The sequence below is a fragment of the Oncorhynchus kisutch genome, linkage group LG30 (assembly GCF_002021735.2).
Source record: "Oncorhynchus kisutch isolate 150728-3 linkage group LG30, Okis_V2, whole genome shotgun sequence".
NCBI lineage: Eukaryota > Metazoa > Chordata > Actinopteri > Salmoniformes > Salmonidae > Oncorhynchus > Oncorhynchus kisutch.
Window position 1 is genome coordinate 27,098,565 of NC_034203.2, and position 12,200 is coordinate 27,110,764.

The 12,200-nt window shown below is 42.0% G+C and overlaps 1 protein-coding gene across 5 annotated transcripts in view; it reads right to left on the reverse strand.

Annotated features, from left to right (window-relative positions):
- Positions 1-12,200, reverse strand: part of LOC109874826 (myosin light chain kinase 2, skeletal/cardiac muscle) — a 39,342-nt gene that overhangs the window by 14,146 nt on the left and 12,996 nt on the right. The window contains exons 1-4 of one of the 5 annotated variants that reach the window (XM_020466838.2): positions 4,873-5,841; positions 1,387-1,545; positions 1,148-1,202; positions 55-616 (exon numbers count right to left, since the gene is read on the reverse strand). In XM_020466838.2, coding sequence (XP_020322427.1) covers positions 55-616; positions 1,148-1,202; positions 1,387-1,545; positions 4,873-5,469 — 1,373 coding nt within the window. In that variant the 5' untranslated portion in view covers positions 5,470-5,841. Of the gene's footprint in view, positions 1-54; positions 617-1,108; positions 1,203-1,386; positions 1,546-4,872; positions 5,842-12,200 lie in introns of those variants that run through there. The other 4 variants (XM_020466837.2, XM_020466840.2, XM_020466839.2 and 1 more) reach the window with 4 other exon arrangements.

Below are 12,200 nucleotides of genomic sequence, written 5' to 3' on the forward strand. Positions count from 1 at the left end.
AAGAAATACATCAAATCAAATAATTGATTGAGGAGGTTAGAGGGGATACTCTACCTCTCTGGAATAGAGCCAGTCTCTCCTGGAGCTTCAGGGGAGGGTGGGAGAGGAGGGAGATCCTTAACTGACATATCAGCAGCTTCTGATGGGCCTGCACTGTCCTCCTCCTTTTTGTTCCCCTCTCTCTCCTCTGCTCCTCTAACCTCCTCAGGCTGCTCAGTGATTTTCAACAGCTCTTCCTCTCGCTCCTCTTCCTTGAACTTCGATTCACTGAGGTGGTCTTCCTTCTCTTGCTTCTTTATGACCTCCTCTTCCTCCTTCCTCTCCTCCACTTTTAGTCCATCTCCTGCTGCCTCCCTCTCCTCCTCAGACAATGACTCCTCTTCGGTCACAGGGGCCTTGGGGCCCTCGAGGATCAAGTCCAGCAGGTTCGGGCTGAGGGACCCAGTCTGTGATGACCCCAACCCCTCTGAGGCCATTCCAGATCCAGCCTCCAGGTCCAAGACGCCATCAGGGGTAGGCTGCTGCTGGTGACCTGATGATGATCTCTCTGCATTCTCCCTGTTGAGCTTCTGAACCTCCTTTAGCAGCAACGCCTGCTTCCTCAGGGAGATGGTGTCTGCATTGGAACAAACAGAATGGCCAAGGGGATACAGTTATAATTAATTCAACCACCTGCAAGATTTTCACTTTAGTAACTATAATCAGATGATTGCACAATATCTCAGAATGTCAACACACTCCTAGTATCCTCGTAAGATGATGGCAGGTGGTTGTCTGAAGTGTCAGTCTGATCTTTTTAAATCTCTTTGATATTTTGGTTTCACGATGTACTTGTTAGCGCAATACTGTTGTTTACATCTGACAGGAAGACTGCTGTGACTAGCCGGTTGGTTATCTTTTGTGTGGCTCCAAGATAGTATCATTCAAGGAAGTCTATTTTCTTCTCCCGCTCTCTAAGCTTTCAGAACACATGTTGTTTACATCTCACATGTTACATGTTGTGAGTGCTGCTGTGTGTGAGTTAGTTTGTTTTGACTGGTAAAGGTCACTGTGTGTGTGTTGTACGGCTGTGAGCTATTGTTGACACATTTTAATGTACTGTGAACACCTGCTGTATCTGGGGGTTTCTTCTTCTGTGTTTTCAGACCTTTTGTGCTCAGACTGGACTTCTCCTTCCCATCCTTCCCCTTGTGATCTTTTGACTAAAGGAAGGGAAGAACGAAAGATAAGATCATCACGTTCTGCATTTGGTTTACATTTCAACATTCTTCAAAACGAGGTCAAATATGTATATTTCCCTGAAACCGCTACCACTATGTAATTACAATATTCACTGCACAGAAACTTCATGATAAACATGTTTTCTGTGAGCAAGTTTACACGTACAAAGTTTCCGCAGAGTTTGCGGATTGTGAGAAAATGCTTTGGTCCGTGGAGCTTAGTTGTCTTGTGACTGTGAGTGGTCTCCGGTCTACTAGGTTTGGGTTCACATTTAGTGGTTATCATCCCTTGAGTCCCTTTAGTGGCTTTAGTAGAGGTAGTTTTCTGTTTAGGAGACAGACAACATGGCAATGCTAGTTGGACAATGGTGAATGGTCTGCAACATGAGATGGATTATGACACTGTTAGAGAGGGTAAGGAGAACAGGGAGTGGTAGTGAGAGAGGTAGGTTACAAATGAACATGAACATTTTACAGTATGAAAAATGAAAACACGTGTTACAATATGTGAAATTAATCAAATGAATGACTGAATGTGATGTGATGTTAAAGATGAAAGGAACATGAATGTAACCTTCAAAACAGATAGCCTAGCCTGATCAGTTGATTTATTCAAGTTAGCATCCTGGTACTGCATTAATACAAACTACAAAGCCAAACTTGTTTCAGTCAAAGCATGATGTTGACTGTCCACAGCAGATGTGTAGATAGGTTGGTACATATGTGCGAGGCTGTGAATTTATAGTTAATCACTTGTAACAGTGAGCGATGGAATGCAATATTGACCCTAAGCGGAGAAATTGCCCGCAACCAACCAAACAAGTCTTCTCAAACAGACTTCGAACCCGAGGGGCTACCCAGTACTATAGTAAACACTCCAGTCCTTTAATGAGCAGGTCAACATCTTAAAAAATGTCTCAAGGCGTGTTGTTGGTTGTGAGGTAAGCACTGATCAGTAGTAAGGCAGAGGAGATATTTTGAGGATGGGGATTTCCACAGTGGTACGATATGTGTGTGGTTTGATATATGTGTGGTTTGTGTGGTGTGTGTGGGGGGGACCACATTGACAAATGTCTGCGGTAGACAGTCATCTCACACCTTAGAGGTGAATGGAGACGGCCGGAGGCTGGAGCCACCGCCTGGCGAGAGCTCTGACGACAACGAGAATTCCTGGTGATCTGAGTCATACAGTAGCCAATAGACAATCACAGAGGTATGTATGCCCTTACGTGTGGACTTATATGACCCCTTAGTTGCTGTTTGAGTTCTAACCTCAAGTCAAGCTGAAAATGTCAAGTCTGTATCGTAGTTTGAGGTTTTGTGCTAGAACTGTGTTGAAATGGAAACACCCTTAACTCACTAAATAAGGGTCTGAATACATTGCAATTATCAGATACTGCACCAGTACCTATTTACAGGACTGCTTTCCTAATTTCCTAGTACACATACTCCACACTACTATACACCATGACATGTGGAAACTCTTACACTACAATGTATCTCATTCACCATCTAAATGAGTTGGTCTCTGCTTGCAGGTAATAGACCTTGGGCATGAAAACAGATACCAATCTGGCATCCATCAAGGTGGACGTTAAGAGGCATGCCAGTAATGGAACGGGATGATAACTGGCTTTGAGGTACCTATAAGTCCCGCTTAAGGCTTTAATAACAGACAGTACTAGCCATTGACCTTCAGTGTCTCTGTGTCTAAGACCACTCTCAGTGTGTTACTGCTGGTCACATTGAATCAACAACTTGAAGTGCTTGTTGAAGTTGGAAGGAAGTGACTGGGACTTAAGCCTAGAGGATTTGGGTTTAAGTTAACCTTCTACAACAAAAACAGTGCTACTCATTGTGCTTGGACTACTTAACCCAGTGCACTGGACAGTTGACATTATGATTCAAATTCTTCTCTTTCTGTAACCTAATCAATCCAGTACCAAATGCTTCTAGTTACTTCCCTAAGATCACTGAGTCGTTAGCTAGTTTCACATGCTTGCTAGTACATACAGATGTAATATCTTAATTGGATCACTCTGTCGTCACAGAGAACTTTCCTGCGTAGCAGGAAATGCAAATGTATAGTACATGCAAGGTTTAACTAGGCTTAAAACATTTTTCATTTCCACTTTAGAATTTCAGACTCAACCCCTAAAAAAATGTCATTGAATTATAATCCACATAATAATTGACATTCCTGTTGCTGCAGGATTATTTAACTGCTGCGAGACACTGTTCAAATTAAGATATTTTATTTTACTGGCCCAACCTTCCATCCCAAGTAAGACCGATCACCTGAATAAAGCATCTACAGGGTACAACCACTCCACCATTAAAAACACACTGTCCTATACAGGTCAATCATCTCCTGCTTATTTTGTGCCACCCACATCTGAAGCAGTGCCAGCCTCTGTTCCAGCCTCTGTTCCAGCCTCTGTTCCAGCCTCTGTTCCAGCCTCTGTGCCAGCCTCAAATGTAGCACGCAGTGTGAAGAACAATCATTTACTAGACCCTTTAAATCAATGGCTGTTTGACACTGTTGCCATGACTGGATTTCTAATGAAGAGTTATGAATAGCTTTATCTGAAACAATGTACATGGGGGATGCTCTGAATTGTAATGCATATATAGGTAACAGATATCAATACACATCACTGAAACCATAGTACGTCTACAGTATATCCACGCTGGGACCTCTCAACATGCCATTACAGGACTGAGAGGGTGAGAGAGAAATACCGCAATAGAGAGAAAGATATACAGAAAACAAGAGAGAGAGACAGAGATAGAGAGAGTGACAGAGAGAAAGAGAGAGGGGGGAGTCCTTACACTCAGCACCCCAGATGCCGGTGGCCACATTATAGGCCAAGGACGAATGTAGAATGTAGGCTAATGTACAGTATGAGCAGAGCAATAAGTGTATTACTGTAGGTGGTGAAAGGTGGGGGCAAATTTGACTCCTTTTGGTTGGGCATTGTAAACAGATGTTGTTTTTCTTATACCACTGTACTTGATTGTGAGGTGGTGGAATGTTCCCCACCAATTCCAACACTGGGTGTAAGTGTCAAGGCTTTGGCTCCTTCCATACAATATGGCGTGCTCTGCATGGCACTATACAAGCAGTGGAGATCGCTATGTCCCAAAGTCATATTGCTTTGACACATCTTCCACCACTTCATGAGGAAAAACAGCATGAGCCAAGCCACAATCCTTCCTTAGGAAACAGATCTCTACTTGACTAGCCAGCTTTGCTGCTCTGATCATTTTCCTCTGCAGTGCCAACATCATAAAACTAAACCAAATCAAAAACCAAACATGGAAACATGGAGCACCTTATCTCCGAGCCTGAATACAATGTGCACATTTTTGAAGGACATGTCATTTGCAGGAGCATGAGGAAACAGTGAACCCAGCAATTAATCTAACCTACGTTGCCCATCAAAACATCCATAACATCAATCCATTCTAAATGAACACCTGAACACAAGTTCAATCATCTCAACACAAATTAAATTCACATGAACATAATCCAGAGTTTTGTTAAGTAAAGAGTTCATAAAGTGCCTTAATAAAGAACCCTTAATACAGTCTACATAGACCTGCACAAACACACCTCTTTGGTTAGTGCAGTTTGAGCTTCCTGTCTCACCTTGTCAGTCTTCTTAGTAACTGAGCTCTCGCTCTTTTCTGCAGACGATTGCCTCTTAACGTCCACCTTGCCCTTACTGTCTTTGGACTTGGGGGCCTTGTGTGCTGCAGGACGCATAAACATCATCTCCATAACCCGGGAGCTCTTCACCGTCTCCCCGATGAATCTGATGACCTGCTGGATGCTGAGGACCAGATTCTCCATCCCGTCCAGCTTCTCAGCCTGCTTCTCCGAGCGCTGGTCCAACGCCATCATGATGGAGCTCATCTCATGACACATCTCTCTCACCTCGCCCACCACACCTGTACCCTGGGTTTGAGCCAGGGGAAGAGTTAGGGCTCTTGCAGGTATATGGATCTCCTCGTTGTCCACCTTCAGAGTTTCCACGTCCCTTTCGATACCATCGATGTCCTGGGTTATTCCGTCCAGCCGATTGAGGACCTTCTCCTGGATGTTGATGAGCCTGTCCATCTTACTGCTCAGAGACTCAATGCGATTCTGAATGAGGTCCAAGCCGGCACCAGTGCAGTCAGTTAGGTTATCCATCGTGCTTGGCTTTCCAGGGGTTGAGTTAGAGTTCACTATCTTTGAACTCATGACCGAATCACGTTAGGACACCCAATCGAGACAGAAAAAGGGTCACAGAAAGGTTGATGACCAACGTCCGAGTGACAGACGGGACAACTTTTTTGAAAAACGCAGCCAGCCTTATCCCTATGTGCTCCTCTTCAACTGTACAGACAAGCTGATTTAACGAAGGATATGTGAATAAAATGCTAATTTATCAACAACAAAAATGAAGAAAATCAAACTAACTCAATTAAAATCCATAAAGAGTGAAAACAGAAAAATACAGCCAGTAACTGTCAGTGTAACCTGTGGAAACACCTTCAGAGTTCTGACTTAACAGTCATCCGGTCGTGAGATTGTCCCTGTCTCTCACCTACTGCTTGACACCTCTGCTCTTCTCCTTACTGGAGGTGGTATTAAGAATGGAATAAGCCTGTCTACATAAATGTAAACGGCACAGCCGACGTCAGCAGGGGACCGGCCAGGGGGGCGGGGGGCTGTGAGAGGCCGTGAGGGGCAGCAGTTTGGCTCTGGAGGGGCTGTCAGACATCTGAGCGCCTTTAAATGTTAAGCCCACCACCGTAGCCAGTCTCTGGCCCACCTGCCAAGTGTCAAAATGGCCAGTGTACACAGTTCCTCTCTCTGAGGCAGAGTGGAAAGTTGTCTGGGACGACGCTAGACACTTTGTTTCGTTTTTTACTTTATTTGCATGTAAATGGTTATAGACTTTTCAGTCTCACTTGGTTGTTTCACCATGATTAGCCTGAGCAGGTGCTTACAGATGGAGAGGGGGGTCACTGACCTGTTTTATTTATAAGCGGTCAGGGACATTTTTAAGTCAACTCAAAATATCCAACAATCATGTCAAAAGTGCCACTCTCACAGAACAGCTGTGTTTGCAAAAAAGGGAACTTTTTAAATTAGATCCGTATTAATGACTGGCATAGTAATTAACAGCTTCGCAGTGTTTACGAGTGGCTGGAAAAATAATGATTGTGATAACATCAGGGAAATAACTGCATGTGAGTATTGAGTCTCAGTATGTAAGACAGTCGTACAGTGCATTCGGAAAGTATTCAGACCCCTTAACTTTTTCCACATTTTATTACATTTATCCTTATTCAAAAAATTTTTTTAAATCAATCAACACACAATACCCCATAATTACAAAGCAAAAACAGTTTGTATACATTTTGTATACATTGCAAATTTATAAAAAATTAATAACTTGAGATTTGTTGAAGCACCTTTGACAGCGATTACAGCCTCTAGCCTTCTTGGGTATGACGCTACAAGACTGGCACACCTGTATTTGGAGAGTTTCTCCCATTCTCTGCAGATCCTCTCAAGCTCTATCAGCTTGGATGGGGAGCGTCTCTCCACAGCTATTTCAGGTTTCTCCAGAGATGTTCGATCGGGTTCAAGTCCGGGCTCTGGCTGGGCCAATCAAGGACATTCAGAGACTTGTCCCGTAGCCACTCCTGTGTTGCCTTGGCTGTGTGCTCTCAAGGATGATCAATGGAAACAGGATGCACCTGAGCTCAATTTCAAGTCTCATAGCAAAGGTTCTGAATACTTATGTAAATAAGGTTACAAAAAAATATACATTTGCAAAAATTACAAAAAGTTATTGTGTATAGATTGATTTAAAAATATATATATTTAACTTTTATTTAACTAGGCAAGTTAGATAAGAACACATTCTTATTTACAATGACGGCCTACGGGGGAACAGTGGGTTATGTCACGTCCTGACCTTAGTTCCTTTTTTATGTCTCTATTTTAGTTTGGTCTTGGCGTGAGTTGGGGTGGGTATTCTATGTTTTTGTTCTATGTTTTGTATTTCTGGTTTTGGCCTGGTATGGTTCCCAATCAGAGGCAGCTGTCAATCGTTGTCTCTGATTGAGAACCATACTTAGGCAGCCTGTTTTCCCACTATGGGTTGTGGGTAGTTGTTTTCTGTTTTGTGTTGCTGCACCTTACAGGACTGTTTCGTTTTCGTTTCACTCTCTTTGTTTTTTGTTTAGTGTTTCTGTTCCAATAAAATAACATGAACACTTACCACGCTGCACATTGGTCCGATCCTTCATACTCGTCTTCAGAAGAGGAGGAAAACCATTACAGGTTAACTGCCTTGTTCAGGGTCAGAACGACAGATTTTTACCTTGTCAGCTCAGGGATTTGATCCAGCAACCTTTCAGTTATTGGCCCAATGCTCTAACCACTAGGCTACCTGATGAGGGAAAAATATATATTTAATCAATTTTAGAATAAGGCTGTAATGTGACAAAATATGGAAAAAGTCAAGGGGTCTGAATACCTTCCACATGCACTGTATACTGCTACGGAAAGCTCTTTGCTGGCTGCGAAACGGCTATAACTTGCGCCCACCCATTGAAGGAGCAAGAAAAAGGTTCAGATTGTAGCCTGTAGTCCCCTGGCTGAGAAAGAGCTTAAGGTCTTTAGCCTCTGTGCTTAAATAGAAGAAGGGTAACAGCCATGATAATACTGTGTCTCTCCTCTGACTAACACATCAAGTCAGATCCTTCCCACACCATCACACACACTTAGCCTACTCATACAGAGTTAAGACAGTTAAGGATACATTTTAACATAGGGCCTGGTAATTGGACCCCTCAACAGTGTACCCTGTAAACCTATCCAAACGTGCTTGATGAAGTGGTCTGTCTGGGACAAACTGTCATAAACTATAATACATTAATTTAACCTTTTACTGCACTGGGCTAAATCAGGGTCAGAGAGTGTTTATTTAATTATAAAAAAATGTATGGGATATATCAGATTTAATATTGCAGATAGATTGTAGCTTCCACCAATATAATTGTCTGGATCATATCCAATCCTCCATATAGATTTTTTTAAATATATACAGTACCAGTCAAAAGTTTGAACACACCAACTTATTCAAAGGTTTTCCTTTATTTTTACTATTTTCTGCATTGTAAAATAATATTGAATACATCAAAACGATGAAATAACCCATATGGAATCATGTAGTAACCAAAAAAAGTGTTACACAAATCCAAATATATTTTGTATTTCAGATTCTTCAAAGTAGCCACCCTTTTCCTTGATGACAGCTTTGCACACTCTTGGCATTCTCTCAACCAGCTTCATGAGGAATGCTAGTCCAACAGTCTTGAAAGAGTTCCCACATATGCTGAGCACTTGTTGACTGCCTTTCCTTCACTCTGCGGTCCAACTTATCCCAAACCATCTCAATTTTTTTTAGGTCAGGTGATTGTGGAGGCCAGGTCATCTGATGCAGCACTCCATCAACTCTCCATGGTTAAATAGCCCTTATACAGCCTGGAGGTCTGTTTTGGGTCATTGATCTGTTGAAAAACAAATGATAGTCCCACTAAGCGTAAACCAGGTGGGATGGCCTATCACTGCAGAATGCTGTGGTAGCCATGCTGGTAAAGAGTGTCTTGAATTCTAAATAAATCACGGACAATGTCACCAACAAAGCACCCCCACACTATCACTCCTCCTCCATGCTTCACAGTGGGAACCAGAGATGCAGAGAACATCCGTTCAACTACTCTGCGTCTCTCAAAGATATGGCGGTTAGAACCAAAAATCTCAAATTTGGACTCATCAGACCTAAGGACAGATCTCCAATGGTCTAATGTCAATTGCGAGTGTTTCTTGGCCCAAGCAAGTCTCTTCTTATTATTGGTGTCTTTTAGTAGTAGTTTCATTGCAACAATTTGACCATAAAGGCCTGATTCACACAGTGAACAGTTGATGTTGAGATGTGTCTGTTACTTGAACTCTATGAAGCATTTATTTGGGCTGCAATCTGAGGCTGGTAACTCAAATGAACTTATCCTCTGCAGCCGAGGTAACTCTGAGGGGGTTTCATCATAGAGCTTGATGATTTTTGCAAGTGAAGAAACTTTCAAAGATTGACTGATTTTCATGTCTTAAAGTAATGATGGACTGTCTTTTCTCTTTGCTTATTTGAGCTGTTCTTGCCATAATTTGGACTTGGTCTTACCAAATAGGGCTATCTTCTGTATACCTTCTGTATACCGCAAAGGGCAGCTACTTTGAAGAATCTCAATCTTAACACTTTTTCGTTTACTACATGATTCAATACGGGTTATTTAATTGTTTTGATGTATTACCTATTATTCTACAATGTCAGAAAATAGGACAAATATAGAAAAACCCTGGAATGAGTAGGTGTGTCCAAACTTTTGATAGGTACTGTATATACACTCATACACATGAGTTGGGGTGGCAGGTAGCCTAGTGGTTAGAGCGTTGGGCCAGTAACCGAAAGGTTGCTGGATCGAATTCCCGAGCTGACAAGCTACACATCTGTCGTTCTGCCCCTGAACAAGGCAGTTAACCCACTATTCCCCGGTAGGACGTAATTGTAAACAATAATTTGTTCTTAACTAACTTGCCTAGTTAAATAAAGGTTACATTTAAAAACATGTTTAAAAAAAAATATATATATATATATATATATGTATATATATATACACACATTCAAATCAAATCATATCAAATGTATTTAAATAGCCCTTCGTACATCAGCTGATATCTCAAAGTGCTGTACAGAAACCCAGCATAAAACCCCAAACAGCAAGCAACGCATGTGTTGAAGCACGTTGGCTAGGAAAAACTACCTCGGAAGAAACCTAGAGAGGAACCAGGCTATGAGGTGTACACACACACACTCAAATATACATGCATATATATTTTTACAATATATTTTCCTTTATTATTTTCCACTAACTCTAACTCTACCCCCCCCCCTCCCCTAATTGGAGCAAACTAATGAACAACAACACTTAGGCTTCTACTTCCAGCTTACAGTGCCTTCGGAAAATATTCAGACCCTTTGACTTTTTCCACATAATGACAAAGCAAAAACAGATTTAGATTTTTTTGCAAATGTATTACAATCAAAAAACTGAAATATCACATTTACACAAGTATTCAGACCCTTTACTCAGTACTTTGTTGAAGCACATTTGGCAGCAATTACAGCATAGAGTATTCTTGTGTATGATGCTTGGCACACCTGTATTTGGGGAGTTTCTCCCATTCTTCTCTGCAGATCCTCTCAAGCTCAGTCAGGTTGGATGGGGAGAGTTGCTGCAAAGCTATTTTCAGGTCTCTCCAAAGATGTTCAACCGGGTTCAAGTCCTAGCTCTGGCTGGGCCACTCAAGGACATTCAGAGATTTGTCCCGAAGCCACTCCTACGTTGTCTTGGCTGTGTGCTTGGGGTCGTTGTCCTGTTGGAAGGTGAACCTTCGCCCAGTCTGAGGTCCTGAGCGCTCTGGAGCAGGTTTTCATCAATGATCTCTCTGTATTTTGCTCTGTTCATCATTCCCTTGATCCTGACTAGTCTCCCAGTCCCTGCCTCTGAAACACATCCCCACAGCATGATACTGCCAACACCATGCTTCAACGTAGGGATGGTGCCAGGTTTCCTCCAGACGTGACGCTTGGCATTCAGGCCAAAGAGTTCAATCTTGGTTTCATCAGACCAGAGAATCTTGTTTCTCATGGTCAGAGTCCTTTAGGTGCTTTTTGGAAAACTCCAAGCATGGTGTCATGTGCCTTTTACTGAGAAGTGGCTTCCGTCTGGCCACTCTACCTTAAAGGCCTGATTGGTGGAGTGCTGCAGAGATGGTTGTCCTTCTGGAAGGTTTTCCCATCTCCACAGAGGAACTCTGGAGCTCTGTCCGAGTGACCATCAGTTTCTTGGTCATCTCCCTGACCAAGGCCCTTCTCCCCCAATTGCTCAGATTGGCTGGGCAGCCAGCTCTAGGAAGAACCTTGTTGGTTCCAAACTTCTTCCATTTAAGAAATATGGAGGCCACTGTGATCTTGGGGACCTTCAATACAGCAGAAATGTTTGGTGCCCTTACCCAGATCTGTACCTCGACACAATCTGGTCTCGGAGCTCTATTGACAATTCCTTTAACCTCTTGGCTTGGTTTTTGCCCTGACATGCGCTGTCAATTTTACGGACACAATCTATTTAGCAATAGTTATCCTTTGTTTGCTTTGACTTCTATCCTTCAGCTCCCCTCAACTCCTCCCATCTATTTCTGATGTCCATCCAGTTCTACTTGCCATATATTTTCAACTGTGCTGTTTCACAAAAGTTCTTAAGCTACTGTATATGTATTTTACGGACACAGTATATTTTACATGAGTTATCTTGTTGTCATTAGTCCTACCCTTCAGCTCCCCTCAACCCCTCCCATCTCTCTCTTAACACCATCCATATTGAATTTCTACTTGCCATATATTTTTCAACTGTACTACAATGTTTTACAAAATTTCGGAACCTTTCTATTCTCATAGTTTCTACAGATTGTAAATTAAAGATAAAATGTTTTGCTAAAAGTATTATTATATTATTGATAGATTGAATATGACTTTTCAAATCACCCAGTAGTGCTATCTGCAGAGTTAGCTCCAGGTACATTTTGCAATTCTTCAATCATTCCTGGACCAGTGACCAAAAACAAGCTTCATATGGGCAGTACCAAAACAAATGATATGATTCTGTGTTTCTTGGTATTCTTAAACAAATCTACTTTGAATCAAAAGTATACACCTCACACACATGATTATGGTCTTAACAAAAAGAAGACACCTCTGTACCATGTCAGATATAGAGTTGAAATGTATTACATTTTGAGTTTGCATCCCAATATTACACTATATACATCTCAGAAGACTAAAATACAACAAAATTTTG